This window comes from Colletotrichum scovillei, assembly GCF_011075155.1.
Source record: "Colletotrichum scovillei strain TJNH1 chromosome Unknown Contig00011, whole genome shotgun sequence".
Lineage (NCBI taxonomy): Eukaryota > Fungi > Ascomycota > Sordariomycetes > Glomerellales > Glomerellaceae > Colletotrichum > Colletotrichum scovillei.
This window is the reverse complement of record NW_023336269.1, coordinates 3297078-3321254: the sequence shown is the minus strand read 5'-3', so window position 1 is coordinate 3321254 and position 24177 is coordinate 3297078. Positions and strand designations below refer to the sequence as shown.

Below are 24177 nucleotides of genomic sequence, written 5' to 3'. Positions count from 1 at the left end.
AGACAGGGCCCCAGTGAAGTGAGGAGGGAATGCCTCAGGTAACAGAACAGATGAGAGTTGGAGGGGTTTGGGATGGAGCAAGCAAGCTTTGGAACGAAAGAGGGACGAGAGATTTTGTTGATCGAAGGGGGGGAGGAGTGAACGAGGCCGGAGAGCCAAGAAAAGACGGGGGGAGAGGAGGAGGGTTGGAATCGGGGTTTCGTTCAGGATTTGTACGGGGGGAAACGGGGGACGTGGTCGGGGCCACAGGACGGGGGCTGGCTGGGAACTGGGGCGGAACTCGGGAGGAGGAGTAAGGCAAGGTAAGGTACTGGTAGGAAATAGGCGTAAGGCAAAGTACCTTAAGGTAGGAGAGAGGCAAAGTAAGGTAAGGTAAGGCGAGACAAGGGGAACTTGGGTACCTTAACGTAAAGTAAGGTAGGCAAGGTACTTACAAGCACAAGGAGGTAGAGGGCTGGTGTGCAGTTGGATAGGATGAAAAGAGAGAGAGAAATCACTCAAGCAAGTGTGTGCTCGCGCTGTGGGCGTGAGAGAGAATAAGAAGACATGAAGAAGTAAGGCAGGGTTGGTAGGTTGGTAAGGTAAGGTAGGTAAGTGAGAGTGATGGAGATGGGACGGACTGCTTGGAGGACGGGACGGGGAGAGGAGGAGAGAAGAGGGAAAGAAGAGCGGACGGCGGGTGCAGCTGCAGAGGCGAGTTTACGGGCCAATTGCCCAATGACAGGGGCAAGCGGGTGCCGAGTTCCCACCGCAAAGCCGCAAAGTCCCAAATTGGTTATGTCGTGTGTCGGTATGAAAGTGAGGTGAGTGAAATAGAGAGAGTGAGGAAGAGTACCGTACCTCTGGATGTGAGACCCGGGTTGAGCCTTTGGGAACTAGGAGAGACACGACGGAACGGGAGTTTTGAAGAGTGGGTTCCCTTGTTTTGGCGACGGGGGGAGAGGGGCGGCGGCACCCGTATGAGTCGGGCGGGCGAGTATGTGTGTGTATGAGAGTGAGTACCCAAGTCAATGAGTGAGATTGAGAGAGAGAAAGAGAGAGGGCGAGAGGCGGGTTGGGATGCTAGTGTGAAGCAAGTGAGCGGTAAGGCAGCCCAGCGCGAGGCGAGGGGTGTGGAAGTGTGGAAGGAAGGAAGGTACGGTACTGTACGTGAGTGTGAGTGTGAGTGTGAGTGTGAGTGAGTGTGTGTGACGGTGGACGGCTGGGAAAATGCAGTGCAGGACCGCAATGGAAGGCAAAGATGCGGTGCAGCAAGGGCGGAGGGGAGTTCCACTAAACGGATGGGGCCGGGGGTGGGAGAGGGGACCCGGCGTCCTTCTTTTTTCGTTCGTCGGGAAGGGAGGGAGCCTAAAAAGCTTGGACTGACGGAACCCGAGGACACCTCAGTTTTCCCAAGTACGGAGAGTCTAAAAGGGACTGGACTCAGGATGGAGTACTGTCCAAGGTACGCAGTACAGATAGAGAGGGTGAGTGAGCGAGTGGATGAATAAGTGAGAGAAAGGCAAGGCAAGGCAAGGAAGGATGGCCAGGGCAGGGCAGGGTCCCCCTTTTGGGTGTAAAGTGTGAGGTGTGAGGTGTGAGGCGTGAGGCATGAGGCACGAGGCGTGTGTAAGTGAGATTGAGATGAGGAGGATTGGTGGAACTTCAGCGGGAAGCAGCGCAGAGCCAACGGCTGCCGGGAAGTAGGCAGGAAGCTACAGCAGCTCCTAGCGTGGCATCAAAGGTGCAAGACAAGATGAGGTGGGCAGGCGATGGATCAATCGAGAGATACCCGACTGAAATTCGAACCATGTATTCCGTAAAAAGGGCTGTGGTTACCTTGAGGCAAGTGAGATAGAGTGAGTTGAGGTTACCTGAAAGAAACGCCAAGCCAAGGCAGCGGAATGTGGTGATGATGAGTGTATGGACTAGGATGCGCGCCGGCGCCAGCTCTCAGAAACGCAGCCCGCCCCGGCCCCCCAAACACGCGAAAAGCCCCAAAAGAGCAACAAAATCGACAACCAAGCAATTCTGGTGGGGGCCACACCAACGGGCTGGTTTGGACTGGACTGGACCCGAGGCTGTGTGCAGAGACAGGCCGTCTGTCTCTGCCCGTCTCTGTCCGTTGAAGAAGAAGCAGCAGCACCAGCAGCAGCGCAGCAGAAGCCTGTGTGCCTGTGCCTGTGCAGTCTCCGCGGCTCAGAACTTCAGCCCATGTAAGACGGCGTAATAGGGAGTCCCCAGTAATGCGGTTTTTTCTTGGTGAGTCCTTTTTTCGATTTTTTTTCTTCTTCTTTCTCCCCGCCGTTCTTTAATTGCCTCTTGAGTTCCTTGGTACTTGACCCGTCGATAAACGCAGCTTGTCCTATACGAGCAAAGTGGGAAATTTCAAAACGGATGACGGCGAACTGTGTACGGGGGTGGCGCTGGGACCCGGCGCAGAGATGTCGTATAAAGCAATTGAGCGACTAATATGAGGTAAGATTGAACAAAAAAGCAGGCCGTTTCCCGCTTGTCGTCGGTTTCCTTATGTAAGACCGGCAGCCCTATGAAGGCTTGGAAGCTGAACAGTCCGGCTCTGGGAGCCGAACGTGTCGGGTTTGGGGAGAATGACAACCAAGCTAAGAAACAAATAATGCGCCCGAGGGGTCGGCAAAGCGGCAGAGTTTGATTTGCAAAAATTAAGCAAAAAAAGGGGACCAGAATTTCAAGACCGAGGTGCCTATCGTCGGCCCGCGACATAGAGTTAGAAGAATTTCTCGATGCCGGGAGATGATCGCTGCAGGATATTGGACGCCGAACACAATTAATACGAGCGGGGAACAAGCTGCCTGCTTCTCTCGATCAAGGCCCTTAGTCTTTGGGCCCCAAAGAGCCGGCTCCAGCCTGGTGCAGTGCACAGCCTGGAAACTGGGGAAATGGAGGAGCTAACCGGCCAGTCGGCTTTGAGTGTTTCGAGAGGAGAGGAGTAGCGGGCGGGAAGAAGGGGGGGGCACCATCTGTGTGAGACTGGTGAGTTTGCGACTGTGAGAGACTCAAGACTACTGTATAGTGATTGATGAATGACAAAGTGAGTTGTCCAAGGAGGAATGAATGGATGGATGGATGGATGGACATGCGACTAACAAGCTTGAGACACCGCCCGCGCTGAACATGAGACTCGGTCGGAAATATGGCTGCCGGGTGGGAATCTCGGAGGGAGGAGCGCACCGTAGATCCTCACCTGCCCAACTACCTTGCCGGGACACCGAGAGGAAAGTACCTTCCATTACTGTACCTCTCACCTCTCTAAGAATACCACTGAATCCTGACAGAGACACCCTACCTACCGTGCCAACCTACCTTACTCCGTACAGCCGTACAGAAAAGGAACAGAAACGAGGACGACAAGAAACAAGACACAGAAACGAGACAAGAAGAGGCACGCCGCACCACTGACAACCACCACCGCCCCCTTTCTTTTCCGTTGCATCGCATCTGTGATCTGACCCTGACCTCGTGCCTAGTATCCAATACTTCCCGCCCCCGGCGAACCGGCACGTCTCGTTAAAACATCCCATCTTTCTGGATTGCCGTCTTACCCTGGTGTGTGCCGACTTACACCGCGCGACGTGACGGCCACGGCGCACGCACATCATACAGCACTTGACAGCCAGACGGCAAGCGAGTCGCTACTACGTATAGTTCGACGGCGGACGGGGTGGAGGGGCGGAGCAAGGCCCTCTTAGTCCTTAGCAAGGCACGACGTTACCAAAGACGAACTAGACAGAGGGAACCCGCGCGCCCGCTGGTCAAGTTGCGCGCCCGGGGCCATGGCACCGCGGGCGTGCCCCCTCTACCCGTACGCGGTATGCAGTACCTGGCAGAGGTAGGCAGCCCATCCTTAGATGGAACCTTTCTAGAAAGAAAATGCTAATGCTAAACAGAAATCCAGACAAGGGACGACGGTGGGTGGGATAGAGAGGAAACACGGAGACCCGACGATTAGGAAGCTTTGATCCCTTTCGGACGGAGCGGAACGCGAGGAACGCATTACCTACTCAAGAAACCTACGCCATTACCGCTCTGTACACTATGGGAGAAGGTACCGACGGTAACCAAGACTTGAGGTCGGGGACCCAAAGTATCGCCAATCTATAAACTCCCTTCATCCTCACCACCCAGGATGCCTGTCCAACAAGCCAACCCCGTCTTGTTTCGGGGCGACTCAAGCGGACCCTCAGCATCACAGAAACATGACTTTCGCACTCCGCTCAAGTATGTACTCAAGTACCTACCTACCTACATACCTTGCATGCCTCTGGAGTCCTGGACTAGGTGCGAATATGCATCTCGCGCCGGCCGGCATTCGGGGGCCCGCGCAAACCAACTCTAAAAGGCCAATGGGTGAGATCATCGTCAACCGCAGTCTCATCTGCCCACAACGCTTCTAATTATGTCTAATCGCACATGGCCTGGTTGATCGCCTCCCTCACCCTCAAACATCACTTCACGTCGTTATAAAACCAAACCAAGCCAAACGTTTCCCGACTTAGCAGCCCCCATCCCCCCCATGTGGCATGAACCACTTACCGCGTTGCCCCCTCCTTCCCACGCGACGCACGTGCAGAAATTCCAGGGACGGACGACCAGCTTGGATGTAACTCGCTCCGACACTGATGGGCAAAACAACTACCTTATTTTTGGGCCTGTCAATGTTTTGGAATAAAATCGAGCAGCAGTTGCCACTGGCCAGCGGCCCCTCTCCGCTCGCTCGCTTTCGCTGATCGGTTTGGTTTTCCTCTCGCCCTTGGAGATTGGGAAAGGGGGGGCACACGTTGAATGTCACACACACACACTTTGCTGTACGGATACAAGACTCCTCTCAGGTTGGTTGAGTTGATATGGAAACGTTCCTCGCAGCCCGTTAACTCCGAGATCTTCTCACTTTGGTATTGCTTAACTTGTGTTTACATCACAGGGACTTTGCAGGGAGACAGAGTGGTCAGAAGTGCTGACTAGGCTTCGTAACCACGGTACGTGGCCCCCCCAATCTGCAAGAGAAGGCCGGCCAAATGTCCGGAGAAGGAGGACGAATGGGATAGTAGAGGCGCAATTTCAACGACCTCGGGAATTCGCCAGACCAACTCTGGACTCCCCGATGCCCACTTTATGGCACTGACCTAGGATTCTAATGTAGCGGCGTAATGATGCGTTGTTTCCCGCTCTTTGGGTGGTGCTCTTGGTGCCCATCAATATCATCGGGGGTGGCGCAGAGGGCAATGCCAAGACATTTTGGAAATCACCAACGGAACACGCGCCAGGATTACTTCTCTTACAGGAACTTACACCACGCACGCGAGCCAGTATGAAGTATATCGCTCACCTACACAGTACGTCTCCCAGCCTCCCAACCCCGGTTCGATGATTCCATCTCCTCCCCCGGCTTCATTCGAATTGGTCAAAGGAAAAAGAAGAAGCTGCACAGCCTAGCTCACCGGTTCCGTGAGCCGTGGTATACAGAGTTCCGCGGTTTGGACATCATAGTGTGTCGTCACTTACACGGGGCGAGCTAGCCCATAGTCGTATTTCAACGACGACGCGCTCTGGCTTCATCATCGCCAAGACGTTTTGACTCGACCGTTGCGCGTCGTTGCTGCAAAGTCATCGGTCTTCACGCCGATCCCAGAAGGAAGCAAAAATCTGAAATTAGATTTTCTGTTCCTTCACTGGTTCATGGTGACGGTTGTTGGAACTTTTTTTTTTTTTTTTTTGCGGTGCAAGTACGCGGATAGGCAGCAGTATTTCCTCCCCGTTACCGAAACTTTATTTTCTCGGTAACACGGCTATGCGGCCTTAGTCGAACGATTGATGTTTATCCTTTGTCATCACGGACTATCTGGGACTCGATATGTCTCTGTCATTACTCCGTACGGATATTGAAATGACTGACATTTCGTGATGTCCTCTATGTTGTCTAGCGACGGCGCGACGGCAAGACAAGCTTTCTGCACAAAAAGCCTTCTTCGGCTACATGCTCAGTGCTGAGAAAGCGTTGGTGAACGGTAAGGAAGTTGCGTCGCGTGATCAAAGATGAGAGACCCCGAATCGGCGAACAATTAAAATAAAGTATCTCATGAAGCAAGGAAACAATGACTATGCGCAATGTTGAAGCAATGGTATCACGCAGACTGTCATGCAAGGCTGCCTAAAACTTTACCATGTGAGAACCTTTTGAATTATCGGATCTGTACGCTTGTATGTAGAAATCCCGAACCTGCGAAGGAACCATTCAATCCATCCTTCGCGATATACAGTCGCTATTCGCAAGTTTTTGGAGTTCCCTCTTGGTATGGTAAACTCGGTGAGGGGATCCGTACCTCGAATATTCCCGTCCCGTCCTCCAGGTTTCGATCGAACGAAGAGCCCGCGCCCCGCCAATCACGGAGCCCGGGCCTCTGAACGGCGGGGAGGGGGAAAGGACGCACCAGAACCCGCGCCCCACCATGGAAGAAGCCCGGACCAAGCTCAAGCTCATTTTCCCACCGAACCTCACCCTAGTCTTTTCGGAAACATCCCAGCCGCCAAAAAACACACCCACGATCTCTCGACGACGTCACACCCCGCGACGACGCCCTTGTCGAACGAATCGAACGAATATCGAGGGACGTTTTTCGAATTGAAACCAGGCCCCGATAGCAGACCTCTCAAGCAAGACCGCAGGACCTAACCCCCCTTCTACAAACACACGACACGGCACAACCCGGCGGCGCAATGGCGGATAGAGGCTCACACAGAGGCGGCGGCCGAGGCGGCGGAGGAGGAGGAGGAAACTACCGCGGCGGAAGGGGAGGAGGTCGCGGCGGCGGCGGCGGCGGTGGTGATCGAGGCGGTGCCCAGGGCTCGGGCGGCGACCGCGAGAGGCCCAAGAAGGAGAATATCCTCGACTTGTCAAAGTATATGGACAAGCAGATTACTGTCAAGTTCAACGGCGGGCGCGAAGGTGCGTTTTTCTGTTCTCTGGTCTCGTTTCCCTTTCCCCTTCCAACCTCTCCCCCCAATGGTTCTTTGGAGGGGAAGAGAGGGGAAGGGGTTGGATCGTGCCTGTATCGGTAGCTAACGTCGGGGAAACCAACTACAGTCACCGGAACGTTGAAGGGATACGATGCGCTGATGAACCTGGTGCTGGACGAGGTCCAGGAAGTCATGAGAGGTACGTGTGTCTCTGTCTCTGCCTTTGCCCCATGCTTGGCGTAGACCAGAAGTTGGGGGAGGAGGGGGGGGAGCTCAATATGGCTTCGCGGCTAACGAGAAACAAACAAACAGACGAAGAAGGAAACGAAACGACCAGGTCCCTAGGCCTCATCGTCGCCCGCGGAACCCTCCTCGTCCTCGTCAGCCCCGTCGACGGAAGCGAGCCCATAGCGAACCCGTTTGCGCAGCCCGAGGAGGAATGAATGAACTCTAAAAGGGGGGAGAGGAGTCAGGAGGGGTGGACTCGACTTGATATCCTAGCTGTGTGTGTGAGGCAGAAAAGGAAGGCAAGGGAAGGGGGGGCCCAATCCAGCGACACTCATCAATGAGGCATGGCTTTTTCTTTGTGCTCTGCGAGATGGGGGTGCGACTTGAAGCTGGACGTATGGGTAAACGCGAGACGGTAATGTTGCCTGCGTGTTGTAGGCATGCAGCATACATCAGCAGGAGGACATGAATATGATGATGGCATATCAAAAAAGATCCACCAGATAGAAAGACCAACGGAAAAGAGAAAGGGGGTGGTGGTGGGAGGTTATGGCACAAATATCATAACGGCGGGAAGAGCAGCATGAGTGAGGGCCTTTGCGGATCCCCCAGCCTCACAACCTCGTGCACGACAAACATGAATGAAAAAGAGATTTATTTCGTTACTGTTCTTTACCCGCGTTCGTACTCTCCCATCTAACCGCATCCCCACACAGTCAGCGAGACCGCTCACTCTCCTTTCTCTATTCCTTCTCTGCTCACTCCGAAGGCTCCTATACGCTCCTCTTATACGTTCAAACCTGGCAAGCAAGCGAGTGAACACATTGCGTCCACTCGTCGTCTCACGCGCCGTTCCAACCGTTCGTTCATCCGTAGTCCAACGTTTCAAAAGCAATGCGAGGTCAGTCATCACACTCCGTAGTGGTTTCTCGCATCGTTCGAAACGCAGCCCCTTGTATTGCAATTCAAGTACGTCGAAGCCTCGTTCCCCGTCCTTTCGTGATCGTGATCTCGATCCTTGTCGTGACCGTGGCAATCCCAGCCCTCCCCGTTCTAGTGAGAGGTGCCCTGGAACCCTCGGTTCGACGTCTGTTTCCCTGCCTTGAGAAGCTCCCCGAAAGCGTTGCCGAGCTGTTTCCTCAGCTCCTTATAGCTGACGACAAAGCTCGTCTGCTCGTCTCGACTCGTGAGGCAGATTCGGTCGTCGCTGCCGGCGTCCAGCCTGTTGAGGCATCGGATAATGTGGCCCATGTCTACTACGGGGTTCCCGTTCGCGTCGACTTGGTGGAACACGTAGTCCCGGAATAGTTTGAGCATGTACCGCTCGCCGTTTTCTGACCAGTTCCTGTCGCCGTCGAATTCCTGGCGTTCGTTGACGGCACCAAGCTTGGCCATGAGGCGCACTATGCGGCCGTTTTCTAGTTCGCGGAACAAATCCGACTTCAGGGCGTCCGCTTCCTGTAAACTGGCATCCAGCGTGGCAACCATGTGGACTGCAATGCCCCGGACAAATTCTTCTATACCCTTGGGCGTGGCACCAACCTGAGAGGGAGTCAGAAGCCACAAGACAGTATCCGTGATTTCTTTCGAGTAAACCCTGCTCATCTGTTCCATCGACCCTTTGAGGTTCGTGAGCTGGTTCGGCGGCGTGTTAGTAGCTAGTGATAAAATGAGTTTCCCGAAATGAATCAAGTCCTCTTGTTGCAGCTCCTGAACGGGCCGACGATTGTCGAACTGAACGACGTCCAAAATAGAGCAGGCACTCAGCCGGATGCGATTCTTGTCCGTCACAATGACCTTGCTCATATCAAGGCATCTCGCAGCCAGATTCAATGTGTGGATGGCCTTCAAGGCATTGGCTATCTGGGAAATATAGCCCCATAGGACGCTTTCGGTTATGGGGTTCTTTGCGCTGAAGCGGGTGCCGTGGGTGGAAGCTGGTTGAGAAAAGTGAAGTTCGGCGAGTGTCTTGGAGAGGGGATGGTAGTCTTGTACGAAGAACAGGGAGCTATCGCCAAATGCTCTAGTGGTGAAGGCGTCGTGAATGCCCACCACATTGCCGTTGTTGAGCCTTCGCCACTCCTTGACAGAGCGAATAGCTTGCTCGTTGGTTAGTCGGTACCCTGTTCTGCGTTAGTAATGTCGAGGATAGGCATTGCCGCAGAGCATACCCTCAAGCCGTCTGAGGCAGTATGTTTTGCCGTTCTTCGAGGATGTAGCCTTGTACACCCATGTGGTGTAGCCAAAGACGCTGGAACTCTTCCGATGACTGGTATCAAGGGGAACGAGGGAGTAGTAGTTGTCTAACGGAGGTAGTGTCGAGTCTACAACAGCATTAGAAATCTATAGTACCTGTTGTTCATTGTATAGCTTACTTGGCATGACCTGCTGCAAGGCCTCGGACTTGCGTTGCATCTCCTCGCGCATCTTCTCAGGTAAGAAGAAGTCGTGGATTTGCCTTTGGAACGGCATTAAATCGTCTCGATACGGCCCAACCGGTGCGTACAGATGGTATTGGAGCTGCCGGACGTCAGTTTGGGCATAGAAAAACATCTGGATCGCGTCCTCTCACCGGTTGAAGCGGGGCTGTGTAAGCATTTTGATGTTGGAAGTAGGCCCCTGAGCCAGCAAGTCCGGTAGGATCATCGGCATAAGGGTTGAAAGGTGTGGCCGGTAATGGCTGGGCAACATTGGGCATAGCAAAGGGGTCAAATGAGAGCCCTGTCTCGGAAGCTGAGCCATTGGCAGTGATCTGTTTCAATGTTAGTCTCAACTAAGCTGTTACACATAGTTATCCATACGCCAGTGCTCAACTCAAAGTTTGATGGAGTAAATTCTCGAAATGTAGCAGGGTTAAATACTGTCGATGCCGCTTCTCCATCTGGAGCGGCGGCTGGCGTCGCAGCTGTGAAGAAGTTAGATGAGATAGTCCGTGATACAATACGGCTCAAGACGTACAGCCTGCTCCTCTGGGAGTAAAAACGGCTGCACTCGCAGCCTGGGAAGAAAATGTCGATTTCTTGGAGCCCGCTATCGTATTTGCACTCGGTGATGCTACCGAGGGCAGACCGGCGGGTGTGAATGAAGGCGAGTCGACATTGAGGGCCTTTCTCGCGCTGTTAAAAACCAACTGTTAGCTTTCTACCATTACTGCTTGTCGTTAGGTTTGATTGTTGCCCGTCTCAATGCTCGCTCTACGAGTTAGTGGTCTACATCTTATCCTCTATGGCGCTGTCCAAATTTCATTCACATTTCTTTGACCACAGCCGTAGTCCACATCGACCATTAGGTGACTAGTCCGAGTTCCACGGACATCTTGCTGCATATCGCGATGTAGGCCAGAGCCGATCGGCGGGACTTCATCCAAGACTGAAATTCAAAGATCCAACTCCTCCTTCTATGCGACGTAGGTCTCAATGTCGAGGAATTTAGTCCGCCGTAAGGCTTGCCAGGCACACGTATCGCCGGAGTCTAGCAGCACTGCTGATCCTGTGCCAAGGCCTCTGCAACCGAGGCGCCTCCTTTTCCTCCAGCAGAAGAGCATCAGGTCTTGATAGCGAATATCGACAGTTCTCGAGCATTTCGGACGGGTCTTTGGGCCATGGAGGTCGGTCACGATAGCGAAACGGATCTGGACTGTGACCTACAAATCAGATTGGTTGCTCTGTCCTCCGGGACTATTCTGGACCGAGTTGGAACGATTCTGGTCGTGGTTGAAGGCGCAACCGGTGTTCTCGTATCGGCAGTGTCCGTATATCATGACGTTTCGGCATAAGGTCTCTTTGTTTTCTAAGCCAATTGACAAGGCGTCAGCAATACTGTGACGGCAACGTGGTCGGAAGGGCGTCATGCGCGTTGACTCGCCTCGGATTTTGGGTTTCGGCGACCCAACTTGTCGACGGAGGTCGGACTGGGGGTATCGCGAGGTGGCCATGATCAGTAGTTTCGGTGGAAGAAAGTTTCGCCCCCTTGGTCGACGTTACGACGTCTGCACAGAGTCAGCCAAATCCAAAGCCCATGATCGAGTTGTCGTCGAGGTCGTTTTCATGGTATGGACGCGCGCGCGCTGGGTGTGGACGGGGGGGAATTCAGGACTTGGGCTGTCTGAGCGGGGTGGAGAGAAGACAAAGGCGGGCAAAGAAGAAGGACTGGAGCTCGCGTGGGGCCTGGCGCGAAGCCGGACTGGGGGCAGAGGACATTTTTGGGCAGACGCACTTGATCCTTGCAGACATTTGCCATGGCTCGAACACGTTTGGTGGGGTAGGTGTCTCGATCATGGACACGATGCCGTGCACCAGGCGAGGGTCGAGGTTGACGGCAGATCAATTTGGCGGATGATGCAAGGCAACGGAATGAAGTCGGAATAAGGTCCAGTCGAGATAGCACCTTAGGTAAGGCGAGGGCAGAAGTAAAGCACCGATGCGCGCACCGTATCTTTTCTTGGAAGGATGCGTACGGATATGCAGCCCAGCGCAGGAAAGGCGGGAGGGACCAGGAAGGACAGAACAGAGGGAAAAACAGGGACCGGCGACAACGGCGCGACGGGCGGCGGAGCAGTCCAGTGAGGTAGGTGGTTTATGTGGGTGGGAAGACAGAGAGGTCAGATTTGCTACCGCGCGGCCAGGGAATACCGAAACCTACACAGGAGCGGGAGTTGGCGGTGCGAGCGGAGGTTAGGCGTGGTGGGAATGGAACCAACCCAAAGTCAAACCAGCTTACTGCGTAGGTTGGGTCCAGGATGTACTGAGAGAGGGGGGGGGGGGACGATGACACACCCTCGCGACATGAAAACCGCTTAAAGTCAATGCTCTTGCACTATCAATCAGCATTCGTGAGTGAACGCACTGGATTTGGCCATAAAAAGTATGTCATTTCCACAATATCCGAGCGATCATAACATCTAGGTTGGAGCGGCCTTCACTTGGTGCATAACGAGGTGGATGTCACTCTCTCACGAGCCAGCTCATATACATTGCATGAATGCTGGCCTGCTGTTACCCAGCCTCGTGAATATCGATATTTGATGTGGGAATGATAGCGGTATTGGCATTCATGTTCCACCTAGGTAGGTAGCATATCGCGTCAACTGAGGATATAAAGCACATTACCGTATGGAAGACACTATCCGTATGTATCATCTGTTGGATACCCTGATGATTTCTAAGATTCTGGCACTTCCTTATAGTACTTGTAGCTGAGGAAAGATCATGTAGGTGTCCGCCCATACTTCACATCGCAGCGGGGCTATGTACCTATCCGACACGTCTCCCCTCCCCTCATCGGACAGATGCAATTGCCATGTCTCCAGATAAGCGATAAAGCATACTCTTTGTGGCGTCACGAACGCGATTCGTCGCGCAGACGCCAGCAGTAGGTACTCCGTACGGTACCTTACTTCATGTACCTTGCCAAGCCCTTGAACATCCGACCTCCGCCCACGGACAAGTGTCGTCACCGGGCAAGACACTCTCGACAATCAGCTGCGACTAGCGGAGCATCTCAGACACCCGGTCACTTGCTACCAACGCATCCAGCCTCTCGTCAACGAGCTGCATCAAAGCCCAAAGCCGCTCCTTTGATTCTTGACTTTGTTCCTCTGTCTGCCCCACAGATCCAACTGTATTGTATTTCTTACTTCACGGTCAAACAACCGACCTTTGCCAATTTATCACGACTTTGGCAGGCTGCTGCAACTACCGCGGAAGGGCCCTTCTCCGCTGCCTTGCTTAGCCACGTTGCTCTTCGCTGTAACCAGCCCACTTCCGCCCTAGGCCTGACTCCTTTCACAACGTCAACCTGCGCAATCACCTATCTCCATGGACCACTGAAGCTGCCTTTGGACTGTATTCATCGTCGCTTCGACATATTCGCCAATCTTGACTTTGTGTGCAGCACCCAACGACAGCATGGCGGAGAGCGGAGACGTAGATTTGGGACAGCTGTCTGCGAGTCAGCAAGAGTCCCTCCAGCAATACACAAGTGTCACAAATCAGGAGCTCAAGGATGCGATACCGCTGTTGCAGCGATCGCAATGGAACGTCCAGGTAAACTTTTGCGACGCGGCACTGGCCAGCTTGTGAATTATACTGACTGATCTGGGTACAGATCGCCATCGCCAAGTTCTTCGACGGCGAAGGCCCTGATCCTGTCGCGGAGGCAATGGCACAGGACATCCCCCGGACAGAAGCGCGGCACGAGAACCTTCAAGAGAGTCTGCTTGCTTCTGCAGCCCGTCCGCCGGCTCCTCGGAGAGATCGACCCGACCCCGCGCCGCGAATCGTTCCTCAACCGAATACAGTCCACCGTCCGCCATTCCTGATCGGGTTGCTCTTGGCACCTTTCAGCATCGGTTACAGCATCGCATCTAAGATGTTTCGGACCGTCTTCTACCTGCTCAGTTTCCTTCCCCGACAGATCCGGCCACGAGCCATCACGAGCGGGCCGGGGAATGGACTACGGAGTACCAACGGGCGCCGGATGCTCATGCCCCGAGACACGGCGGCGCGATTCAAGCGTGAATTCGAGGAAGAGTATGGAAGCACCGAATTGCCCTGGTTCGAGGGCGGTATTGCCCAGGCACAAGACCTGGCCAAGAAGGAACTCAAGTTCTTACTTGTTGTTCTCATGTCGCCTGAACACGACGATACCGAATCTTTCACGAGGGAAACTTTACTGAACCCGGATGTCGTCAGCTTCATCAACGACCCGGCGAACAATGTTATCTTGTGGGGCGGCAACATCCTGGACTGTGAAGCGTACCAGGTCGCCCAGGAATACAACTGCACAAAGTACCCATTTTCGGCGATCGTCTGCCTCACGCCCAAGGAAGGAAGCACTAGAATGAGCATCATCAAGCGGCTTGCTGGCCCGATGCCGGCTGCTGCATACCTTGCGGAAGCTCAGACCGCCATCAACAAATACGCACCAGATCTAGCCGGTGTCCGAGCAGAGAGGACGGCACAAGAGGTGGCACGCAGTCTGCGAACTGAGCAAGATACTGCCTACGAACGATCGTTGGCCAAGGACAGGGAGAGAGCGCGACAGCGGCGCGAGGCGGAAAAGGCCGCGGCAGAAGCTGCGCGCAAAGCCGAGGAAGAGGCCGAAGCTGCAGCAAGGCGCGAGGAGCTTGGCGATAAGTGGAAGCGCTGGCGGGCGACGACTATGGAAGACGAGCCACCAGCCAGTAACAAGGATGTGGTACGGATTGCGCTGAAGATGCCCGAGTCGTCTGGGGCCGGAAGAATCGTGCGCCGGTTCCGCAACGACACAACGATGGAAACGCTATACGCTTTCGTGGAGTGTTACGATGTGTTGACGGCATCAGAGGAAGTGTCAGAGAAGGCCGCTGTCAAGCCCGAGGGCTACGAGCACGAGTATCAGTTCCGCATTGCATCTGTCATGCCCCGGGTGGTGTACGAACCCAGCAAGGAGGAAACGATGGGCCAGAAGATTGGGCGGTCAGGGAATCTGATCGTGGAGGAAGTGTCGGCCGACGGCGAGTCAGACTCCGGCGAAGAATACTCGTCGTAGATGGAGACGGTACGACCAGGGCTAATCATCAAGCAAGTGTAGGATGGCGCAAGGCAGAGCAAGCATTAGTAGAAAACCGCGCCATTTTGTACGCGCAGTGACGGGGCAGCCAATAATAACCATTCAAGACACTGTCGCGAGCATTGAAGAACGTTGTCAGCAAGCTGCAGGATACAATAGCTTCTTATCGCCGAAAGCTAACCGCGGGAGCCGTATATCCATCTTGGGCAAGCCAAGGAAGCCCATCAGCACAAGGCCGTGAAGTTCAAAAGAGGGTAACGACGTTGGCACGGAAGGCAACCTAACGATGTACATATCACCCCCAGGTATCTGTAAGTGTATGCCAAAGAGGGGTTGATTTGCGTGGCCTCCTGTGTCTGGCGTCTTGGGAGTTCCCCACTAGACGATGGGAGGCCGAAGGGGAAAGTGTGTAGTGTGTACCGCACGCGATGTAGGTGGCAGGTCCCGTGGCGCTGTTTGACCGTACACGTACGTGTTGAGGATGTTGCTGCTTGCGTGGATGAGTGAGGCTGTGCAGGAACGACTGTGCAGACCAACACTTGGCTTGCCTAGCCGTGGGGTTTGGCAGTTGAAAATTTGTGTAGGTCGGCTGCGAAGTCGAGAAGAGGGCTGATCGTTATGGTCGGATTTCTCTTAATCACAATGAAAAACAACAACATCAAGACATATTGTTTGTCTAGCTTGGTGTTTACGTTAATACGAGTTGCTGTATTGTTGAAGGAGCAGATTTGCCATCCGATCATCTGCGGGAGGAAGACCCTGAATTATGGCATAAACGTAGACTGGACCGTCGTACCCGCCTGCATACGTCAAAATGGGGGGATGTCTCTAGTTAATGCGACCCCCAATTTTTGACGTGGTCCTCTCCAAATAAAGTAGAAGCCAAACCATAAAGGAGAAGGATGGATAAACATTCCAGTAAAGCGTGATGGGTTGTGTAGACTCGGGGCACATGTGGCAGCTATGCTAAGCATGCCAAAGTCTTGAAAATTCTTCGGGTAAGGTAAGGTCCGAACAACATGAGGAAGACACGGATGGATAGGATCTGATGAGGAGGAGGATTACTCCCGTCTGGACGGATACCTACAGAGGAGGAAAGATCCAAAACCAAAGTTTGGTGGTTTCGAGGTCCCCACCACCTTGTGAGCTGTGAGATACGTACCAGAGATCGGTGCAAGGTCTCCCCAGGCACTGCCGTCTTCTCTGGGGCCTCTGGGGCCTCTTGCGCATCACTTTTTGCCATCCAAGTCGTCGTCATGCCTGCTCCAAACTCGACGCCCGCGACACTTGTACCTGGTCTGAACAACTCGCCGCAGCAAAAGGTGCGACGAGCATACCTTCATCGGCCCTTCGTTTCTTCTCGTGGTTCGCATGCTTACCTTCATCCTAATCTGACATGATTCGCTCCAACCAGCAACGACAACGTTGCAAGGGTCTCTAACAACTGGCTAGAAACACTGAAATCTTCCCTTCGTCCATTATTATCGTTCCTCATCAACACCAAATACCAATAAACAAAAAAGACTCCTTCGTCTTCCTCCCTCTTACCAAACGAAGCATCTGCCCAGGCCCGAAAACAAACCGGCGAACAGCCACACTCGTTTGCGCCATCCTCCGCGAGACAGATCCCCAAGAAGCGCTACCAGCAGAGTATCAAGGTTAATCAAAGCCACCGGCAACGTCCGGCATTCGCAAGGCCAAAGACTACCGCCGCCGCCGCTACGTGACCTCGACTCCGTACCGCGGTCAGTAACTCTCCTCGCACCACGCACTCGGAGAGGCGCAGACAAGCCCACTCGACCCGAACCCTTGCCAGGCGCCGCCGTCTCCCTCCTCTCACACGCCGAGACGCTCGACACTTGGGGCTTTCCAATCAGCCCGCCAAAACTTCTCTAACGGTCCAACAGACCAGATACCGCACTACGCACCATTACAGCACACGCTTAAAAGGACCCCGTGGACGGTGGACAAGCGGGACGCCGGGCTGAGGTTTAATTTAAAATAACCCCCCAGTTCGTCTGGCCCGTCCGACCTTGCCTTACCCTTCCCCTCCGAGCGTCACTTCCAGGCTGCAGCTCAACTAGGCCCTGCGCATCCGTACCTATTTCTTCCAAACTCCCGCCGCTTGCCTGCAACCCACGCCCCCCGACACATACGCGCACAGCTTCCCGCATTGCTGTCATTCCATTCACCGAACCTTAACTTTTTCCCACAGACAATCCGCCCTTCGTCCATTCACTTCAGTCGTTCACGGCCGCTTTGCGATATCTTGCGACGTTCATATCAGCATCTCTTCTGAACATCCGACCACTCCGCTTCGACTCGGGCACTTTTCCCCTTTGTCCGTTGTAGGACCCCTAGATCCGTGCTTCCGACGCAAGTCTCCCGTCCCCTCGCGGCTCAGCGCTCCTCCGCCCGCCGGTTCCGCGACCGCAAAGATGAAGGCCATGAAGGGGCTTAGTGTGAATCGGATGATGAGTACGCTCAAGAAGCGAACGACGAATAGTGAGTAGAAACCGCCATACAAGCCAATCCCCTCAACCATCTTCAGGGTGATCCCGAAGGGAATGCTGATTGATATCTCTCCCCGCAAGACTTCAGTGGATCCAGCCAAGTGTCGGCATCGCCAGTAGACCCGCAGAACGAGACGCCCGAAGCTACGGCTGCGCGTAGCGTGGTATGCAAGACCCGGCCTTTCCTACACCAACGATCACAGCTGACGTAGTGCTCAGAAACAATTCTGTGAATCTGGGGGCCCCAATGCTCAGGTATATACTTGATCGCGACAATTTGTGCTCTTGTAGAGCTTCATGCTAACAGGATGTCCAGGGTGATGAAGTTCTCTACCTCCCGCCCATTGTCGATGCCGCTGAGTCTTCTCCGGCGGCAGCCGCCGAATGCGCGCGCATCATCCGGAAATACCTAGCCAAAGACAACCACGCCAAAGCCTCGTGGCAGTACAATGCCATCATGCTGATTCGCATCCTTACCGACAATCCCGGCCCCACGTTCACGCGGAACATGGACAAGAAGTTCGCCGATACCGTCAAGGAGTTATACCGTACTACGCACGATCCCAGTGTCAGACAGATGCTATCCGAGACATTGGATACCTTCGAGGCTACCAAGTTTGACGACCAGGGTCTGGGCGAGTTGATCTCTATGTGGAAGAAGGAGAAGGAACGAAGCTACAAGCAATATGGCGTAAGGACACCTAAGAAGGCCTTCGATTCCGTTCTTGCCGAACTAACATATTTCGATAGAACCCCAGACAGTCTATGGCTGGCCCCGATCCTCGGACCATGAACGCGCCGCCATTCAATCCCCATTCGCAGAATTATTTTGCAAGAAATCACACCAATCGAAGCTTGCCTACCCCCGTTGAGCTTGCAAGTAGGTTAGAGGAGGCGAGAACATCTGCAAAGTTACTTTCTCAAGTTGTCGTCAATACTCCTCCCCAGGAGGTCATCAACAATGACCTGATCAAGGAGTTCGCGGACAGATGCCAGAGTGCTTCGAGAAGTATACAATTGTACATGACTGCCGAAAACCCGTCTCCCGACAATGAGACTATGGAGCACCTGATCGATACGAACGAGCAACTGCAGTCAGCGCTCAACCAACATCAGAGAGCGGTTCTAGGCGCTCGGAAGCAGCTCGGAATTGACCCGAGGTCAGATAATGCTAGCCCCGTGAGCCCCCAGACGGCCGAGTCTCAGCAAGCGAGTCGAACCCAAGAATGGGCGCATGCCCAGGCCCAGTCGTCATCTTCTAGTTCGACCCCTCCTCTTCCGACAAGGCCATCCGAAGGAAGCGGAAAGGGCAAGGCATCAGAATCCTTCGCCCCACCCCCAGGACCGCCCCCGAAAGCCCAACCGCAATATGGGGCCGAGGACCCATTCAGGGACCCCCAACCGGAGAACCACTACTCTTCATCGAGCAGACCCGGAGGGTCCGGTGGTGCGGTGGAACTACCGGGCGAGGAGCCGCGGCTGGCTCATGAACCATTCCATCCAGGCTTCAACCCCACTCCAAGCTACCTTGGAAGACAAGACAGCGCTCTTGGCAAAATCACGATGCATGGCGCCGACGAAGCCACTACGCCCGGACCCCTCAGCGGGAACCCGATTCAGACTGTCGACCTTAGGAACAGGCAAGAGACACTGCATGAGGACTCGGATGATGATCTTTACGAATCAACCCCGAAGAGTTCCAAGAAGAAGGACCCGGTGTACAGGTACTAGGTTGGGTGGCGGAAGCTCGATTCTGTGAGATGATGTATCCTGCCATGTTTTGTTGATCAGAAAAGGGGGGTATTTTCCCTGCGCATATTGCTTTACAGTTCTCGCAAGGGAAAGATTGGGTATCTTGTGGTGGTGTTCTCATCTCCCCCAAGACAGATGAAATTTGCCGCTCTTGATGAGCGAACACAGTTGTCGATTATAGGCATTAGCAAAGCACGGCGTCTGGCTTACGAGTTTACCTCTATGAAATCAGACCTTTTTATCCTCAGGGAAGTGACAATGCTCTTTTGTCGTCGCTCTTAACCAGAGGAAGTGATGAGGCAATGGTACAGAAGGAGCTGCTTCTGGTGCTGTCGAGAGGGAAAGTGGGATCAGAGAGAGACGTTTCGCTACGTATTAAGTTGTAGGCAGTCTTCAACGTGGTTCCGAACATGTGGTCTTCACTTCGCCATTTTCATCTCGTTCCCCCTCCTGCAGAACGTTACAGATTATCTCTGCGCCCCTCCGATTGTTTTTTGCTCACAGTCCAGCCAGGACAGCAAGGTCTTCGCAGCTATTGAGAGAAATAGGATGCCCCTGAGACGCAGCGATCGGTATGGCACTAACACGACTGTAGAAACGAGAGCGATGCCACGGCTATCTAGCTCGATGCACTCAAGTCTTCATTCACCCCGGTTTACTTTCCAGAGTAATGCCATGGAAGCCATCACCCAAGCGTGTAAGTCCTGGTACTCCACCTTCATTCCTCCAACACTGTATACGGCCTTCCTGCCTCAATGCGACGCTGACTGCTACACTGCAGTTGAGCGGCGTTGCCTCGCTCAACGAAGGATTACTATCAGTTTCTACTGGGCGCCGAAACTTCTTTCGTGGCGAAGCAGTCATGAGGCACCTAGACGTGCCGCAAACCCCCAAAGTATACTCCAATCATCAGCGACGACTTCAGATCTACATCATATATCAGCCCGCAGAAATACGTCAGAGAAGTCTTGTAAAGCAGGCTGCGAGGCGTTCTGGGGAGGCAGCCAAGCTTACAATAAGCATCTAATTTCCGTCGTGACGACAGGCTATCCTCTACCACTGCTTCAAAAGGTGATGTACTTGTCTACTCGGATGAGCATTGCACTCTTGGCTCCCTCCCTTTCTGCTGATCAGCCGAGTCTACTTACCACCATTCAGAAGAAGATTCGGAGGGCACAGTAATCCCCGACTACATCACCGAACGGACAACATGCAAGACGATACGGGCCACAATACGTCGGCTATCAGGCCTGGGGAACTCTAAAAGGTTCAAGGGCTTTGGAAGTTTCAGGTACAACGTGTCAAGGCACAGACTTGGGCTTATCGGGATATCAAGTTCCTAGTGTATGATGACACCGCCGACGCGGACGAGGGCGACTCGAAGACAGGCAAGACCAGCGAGAACACCGCGATCTTCGAGAGGCCTCCCAAGTTCATGCCGACGAGCTCCGATCATAATTCATCTGTTGCACTACAAACCCTTGGAGATGGAGACGAAGATCTCATGTTCAAGCAAGCAATTATCTCATCTTTGAAGCAACCGCACTCGGAAGCCGGGCCAGCTGCGGCATTTGAGCATCCTCCAGAAGACGACGACATGGACGATCCAGATCTTCAAGAGGCCATTCGCATGTCCTTGATGAGTGACGATGAATCCAGCGACGGACCAATTACGGCGGAGCCTTCGAGCCCGACTGCTGGATCATCTACAGCATGCAAAAAGGCCCCCGAAGACGAGAACATGGATGATCCAGAGCTTCAGGAGGCCATCCGTCTATCATTGATGAGTGACGGTGAGTCTAGTAACGCACCAATTTCAGCAGAATCCGGGCCTTCTATTGCCAACGAAGACGACGATGAAGACGCCTTCGAATGCAGAATATGCTCGAAGCTACCCACGTTTCCCCACGACAAAAAGACACGGAACTTCCGCCTTTTCAAACCAGCGGACGAGTTTCCTCATCTCGTCACGGAACGGCCAAGCAGCGTCGACGTATGTGTTCATTATGTTGCAGTATCGTACTGCTGGCCTGAGGAAATCAAAGACGAGGATGGCAACACCGTTCCTCCTATCATCGAATCAAAGGTCCGAGATCTCAACGGTGAGCCACGTGCTGCTCGCGCACTTGACGATGTTCTCGACCGTGCTGTCGATTTTGCCAATTCCGTCGGGCTTCGCATGATTTGGATCGACCAGGAATGCCTTCCGCAACCGAAAGAAGATGGTTCAGAGGAAGACAAGGCGTACCAGCGACTCGGGGTACAGGCACTGGACATAGTCTACAACAGAGCTATCGTTACAGCTGGCCTACACGAATCAACTATCAGCAAGACTGAGATGAGCGCGGTTCAATTCTTGATAGACCACGAAACTGAAGAACTGCGTTGTTTGAGCCTCCGCCCACAATTGTTCCAGTATGCTTTGGATTTCTTGTACATGGTCCAAGCAGACAAATGGTACACACGAGCGTGGGTTATTCAAGAAGCAGTCAGTGCCGGCGACGGCTTGGTTCTTGTGTTCAGACGAGGTCCCGGTGTTGTCTACACGTCCAAGCTTCGTGCCGATCAGAAGAAGTATTCGACTCCTCGACATCCACTGGACTCGGAGAGGCGAAATCTCAAGTCAGAGATTATCTGCATCCCTGTAGGCCTCTTTAGGGTCCTTGTCGAAACCTGCAAGTCTCTGCTGGAACAACGTTTTCAGGTTATGGGGCAAGCTCTGATTCGAACCAGCATCGACAAGAATGCCATCCCGATTCTCTCCGTCGCCGAGTCCCTTCATCCAAAGATCACAGTGCGCCAGCATGTGGCCGGTATCCATGTGTACGGAGGCAAAGTCTACGGTGGCCGTCAAAAGGTGAACGCCGCCACGGCTCTGACGCTGCTGAAGAGTCGTCACTGTCGCGATGTTCAGGATCGTCTGACTATCCTGGCAAACATGTGCAGTTACGAGATTCGCTTAGACCCTGTCAGAGTAGCGAAGGAATGTGATTCGCTCCGACTCAGTATTTTGGCCATCACACTGCTGAATGGGGACACGTCCCTCCTAGTGCCTGAGGTCTATGACTTCCCTGGCGACGAAGACGGAGAGCCAGATCCTTCTATGGACCGCCGCGTGGGGAGCCTTCTGTCACCTTTTGACACGGACTCCAAAGGGATCAGTAGCTACGCAGTACAAGACGGCAAGCTCGTCAACCCTGCCGTGTACAAACATAGTTTTGGGGGCAAGAGTAAAGGACTCCATCTATGTGCTTATCTCTGGACAGTCGACGATACTCTCGATCTCAGCCCTCTGAAATACCAATTCGCCGAGATCTGGCATAGGATGAAGTGCTTGCGCATCATCGTGGACCGCCAAAAGGAGGAATCCGTCGATGAATTCGCTAGGCGAAGGGGTTTAATTACCCAACATTTCTCAAAGAACTACGTCAGAGACCGGGCGAAATCGGAAATCTTCCACCATGGTGCCATCGCTGCTGGCTCGAGTGTTTGGGAAGGCCTAGATGCGAGGGGGGTTCAGGTCAAAGTATACCTTGACGCCTACCGCGTAGAAGCGGAGCCCGAGATGCAGAAGATCGTGGCGGAGATCTTCTTCGCCATCTTGCGATACCTGCACGGCCTCTGTACCACTCAGTCTCTAGGCGCCGCGAACAGCATCTGGCAATCGATTCGCACGGATGCCGTCTATACACGTAGGCCAGAGATGCCAGACTTGGTGGGTGAGCAGCTTTTTTCACACGAAGACGTTCTTGTGGACCCTTTCCGAACGCTTCAGCTGGATAAGGATCGAGGCGGCGGCTACTATCAAGCCTGGATCGTGGACCGGATCATGCATGAGGGTATCCTCTTCGTCGGCAGGTATAATTGCGCTTCCAATATCCCACTGGTAGGAGTGAATCCCAGGCCGAGCCGCGATCCAGGGGAAGGACCAAGTCGGCAGAATGAAGGCAAAGTTCCAGACAACATTATCCAACGGCAGATCCAGCGACGATTTCTGGCAACGCTCTACAGTTCTGGCCTTGAAGGAAATTTCGACGCCCTCGAGGATCACGAAACCAGGATCGTTCCGTCCAGTCTGGCTTGGTTCGGAGAAGCTCTCAAGCGGGAACTCTTCACGGCAGAGGCAGAGCAAGCTCGAACGCAGCAGCTCATATCGATCTTCGACGTGGATGGACCATGCCTCGTTGCTACCGTCTTCAACTCAGACTGGGAAGTGCTGCCTCGTCCTGATATCAGAAGTATGAGTATCTGCTGGGTGGTTGAACCGGTGGAGAAGGCGAAGTCAGAGAGCCTCGGGAAGCAGAGCGCCGCTCTCGACGAAGAGCAACCCATAGTCGGCGGCAAAGGAAAAGAACCTGAACGGCTACCTCATACATATGGCATTGATGATTTCAAAGTAGGCGGAAAAGGGAAGGAACCTGAGCGCTTACTGTCTACACCCGACGCTGGTGATCTGGGAATAGCCTCAAATACGGAATTCGCCGCCCCAACACTGTACAGAGTGGTGAACAAGGTGAAGGGCATGTGGCAGATAATGGACCTGCCCATGCAGGAATACGCTTTCATCTAGTCTTGAGGCAACCTGCGACTTGCAACAAGACGACGTACACGGGTAATGAGCAGCCAGCCACGGGCACGTTTGAAAGAAGACAAGCGAGAAAAAAGCAAGGATGGAAGCCAAAGTCAATCAAGATGATAAAAAGGCAAAAACATACAACACCAGGTATTCGCTGGTCGTCACCGACCCAACTACTAATCCGGCCCTCATTGGCTTATCTATGGGAGAGCGGACGGGATCCCGAGTTTTCCAATGGGTATGGTCGTATGTGCTAGGAAAACGAAAGCAGATGCAATAAGTAGGCAAAGTAAGAGAAGCACTGTCGTCTCAGCTCCAAACCATACAACTTCCCTTTTGACCGTTCAGAAATCTCAAAAGACCACGGAAAGGCTCAAATTGTCAACAGCAGGCATTCGTCTTCAAATCTCCTTCAACCTACCAAACGGTGAAAACGGAGGGAGCAAACCGTCTCGAAGGGCAACCTTCAAACCCTGCCCTCCGTTGACTGACGGCCGGCCGGCACACATACACACACACACTTGACCGGATTTGTCGGCTCTCGCCCCTCGCGACCCCGGGGGTGGGCGGTCGTACCACCCATAG

The 24177-nt window shown here is 53.7% G+C and overlaps 5 protein-coding genes across 5 annotated transcripts; 4 read left to right on the top strand and 1 right to left on the bottom strand.

Annotated features, from left to right (window-relative positions):
* The first annotated feature begins 6228 nt into the window (after positions 1-6228).
* Positions 6229-7833, top strand: HER10_EVM0008186 (LSM domain-containing protein). Its single transcript, XM_035477718.1, has 3 exons — positions 6229-6961; positions 7100-7171; positions 7285-7833. The coding sequence occupies exons 1-3, from the start codon at positions 6733-6735 to the stop codon at positions 7413-7415; spliced, it is 432 nt and encodes a 143-aa protein (XP_035327039.1). The 5' UTR covers positions 6229-6732; the 3' UTR covers positions 7416-7833.
* Positions 7834-7932: 99 nt separating this feature from the next.
* On the bottom strand, positions 7933-11935 carry HER10_EVM0008122 (uncharacterized protein). The gene is made up of 8 exons (XM_035477655.1): positions 11065-11935; positions 10848-10989; positions 10159-10316; positions 10002-10105; positions 9773-9952; positions 9576-9720; positions 9372-9524; positions 7933-9323 (listed from the first exon to the last, which is right to left on the bottom strand). Exons 1-8 carry the CDS (start codon positions 11132-11134, stop codon positions 8254-8256), a joined length of 2022 nt encoding a protein of 673 aa, XP_035327036.1. The 5' UTR covers positions 11135-11935; the 3' UTR covers positions 7933-8253.
* Positions 11936-12689: 754 nt separating this feature from the next.
* Positions 12690-15305, top strand: HER10_EVM0006201 (UBX domain-containing protein). Its single transcript, XM_035475793.1, has 2 exons — positions 12690-13244; positions 13306-15305. Exons 1-2 carry the CDS (start codon positions 13107-13109, stop codon positions 14728-14730), a joined length of 1563 nt encoding a protein of 520 aa, XP_035326895.1. The 5' UTR covers positions 12690-13106; the 3' UTR covers positions 14731-15305.
* Positions 15306-16373: 1068 nt separating this feature from the next.
* HER10_EVM0012728 (GAT domain-containing protein) lies at positions 16374-19411 on the top strand. Its single transcript, XM_035482116.1, has 5 exons — positions 16374-17256; positions 17346-17428; positions 17484-17519; positions 17581-17955; positions 18015-19411. Exons 1-5 carry the CDS (start codon positions 17190-17192, stop codon positions 18993-18995), a joined length of 1542 nt encoding a protein of 513 aa, XP_035327418.1. The 5' UTR covers positions 16374-17189; the 3' UTR covers positions 18996-19411.
* Positions 19412-20451: 1040 nt separating this feature from the next.
* On the top strand, positions 20452-23586 carry HER10_EVM0003156 (uncharacterized protein; the record flags this gene model as incomplete). Its single annotated transcript, XM_035472841.1, has 1 exon — positions 20452-23586. The coding sequence occupies one exon, from the start codon at positions 20452-20454 to the stop codon at positions 23584-23586; it is 3135 nt and encodes a 1044-aa protein (XP_035326673.1).
* Positions 23587-24177: the final 591 nt, after the last annotated feature.

Bases quoted from the DNA above. Each gene is read 5' to 3' on its own strand.
- HER10_EVM0008186 (XM_035477718.1), top strand. From the start codon at position 6,733: ATGGCGGATAGAGGCTCACACAGAGGCGGCGGCCGAGGCGGCGGAGGA. The intron at 6,962-7,099 runs GTGCGTTTTTCT...AACCAACTACAG, and splicing joins GTTCAACGGCGGGCGCGAAG to TCACCGGAACGTTGAAGGGA. The intron at 7,172-7,284 runs GTACGTGTGTCT...ACAAACAAACAG, and splicing joins GGTCCAGGAAGTCATGAGAG to ACGAAGAAGGAAACGAAACG.
- HER10_EVM0008122 (XM_035477655.1), bottom strand. From the start codon at position 11,134: ATGGCCACCTCGCGATACCCCCAGTCCGACCTCCGTCGACAAGTTGGG. The intron at 10,990-11,064 runs GCGAGTCAACGC...CAATTGGCTTAG, and splicing joins GCCGAAACCCAAAATCCGAG to AAAACAAAGAGACCTTATGC. The intron at 9,953-10,001 runs GTATGGATAACT...ACATTGAAACAG, and splicing joins ACTTTGAGTTGAGCACTGGC to ATCACTGCCAATGGCTCAGC.
- HER10_EVM0006201 (XM_035475793.1), top strand. From the start codon at position 13,107: ATGGCGGAGAGCGGAGACGTAGATTTGGGACAGCTGTCTGCGAGTCAG. The intron at 13,245-13,305 runs GTAAACTTTTGC...ATCTGGGTACAG, and splicing joins GATCGCAATGGAACGTCCAG to ATCGCCATCGCCAAGTTCTT.
- HER10_EVM0012728 (XM_035482116.1), top strand. From the start codon at position 17,190: ATGAAGGCCATGAAGGGGCTTAGTGTGAATCGGATGATGAGTACGCTC. The intron at 17,429-17,483 runs GTATGCAAGACC...CGTAGTGCTCAG, and splicing joins CTACGGCTGCGCGTAGCGTG to AAACAATTCTGTGAATCTGG. The intron at 17,520-17,580 runs GTATATACTTGA...CAGGATGTCCAG, and splicing joins CTGGGGGCCCCAATGCTCAG to GGTGATGAAGTTCTCTACCT.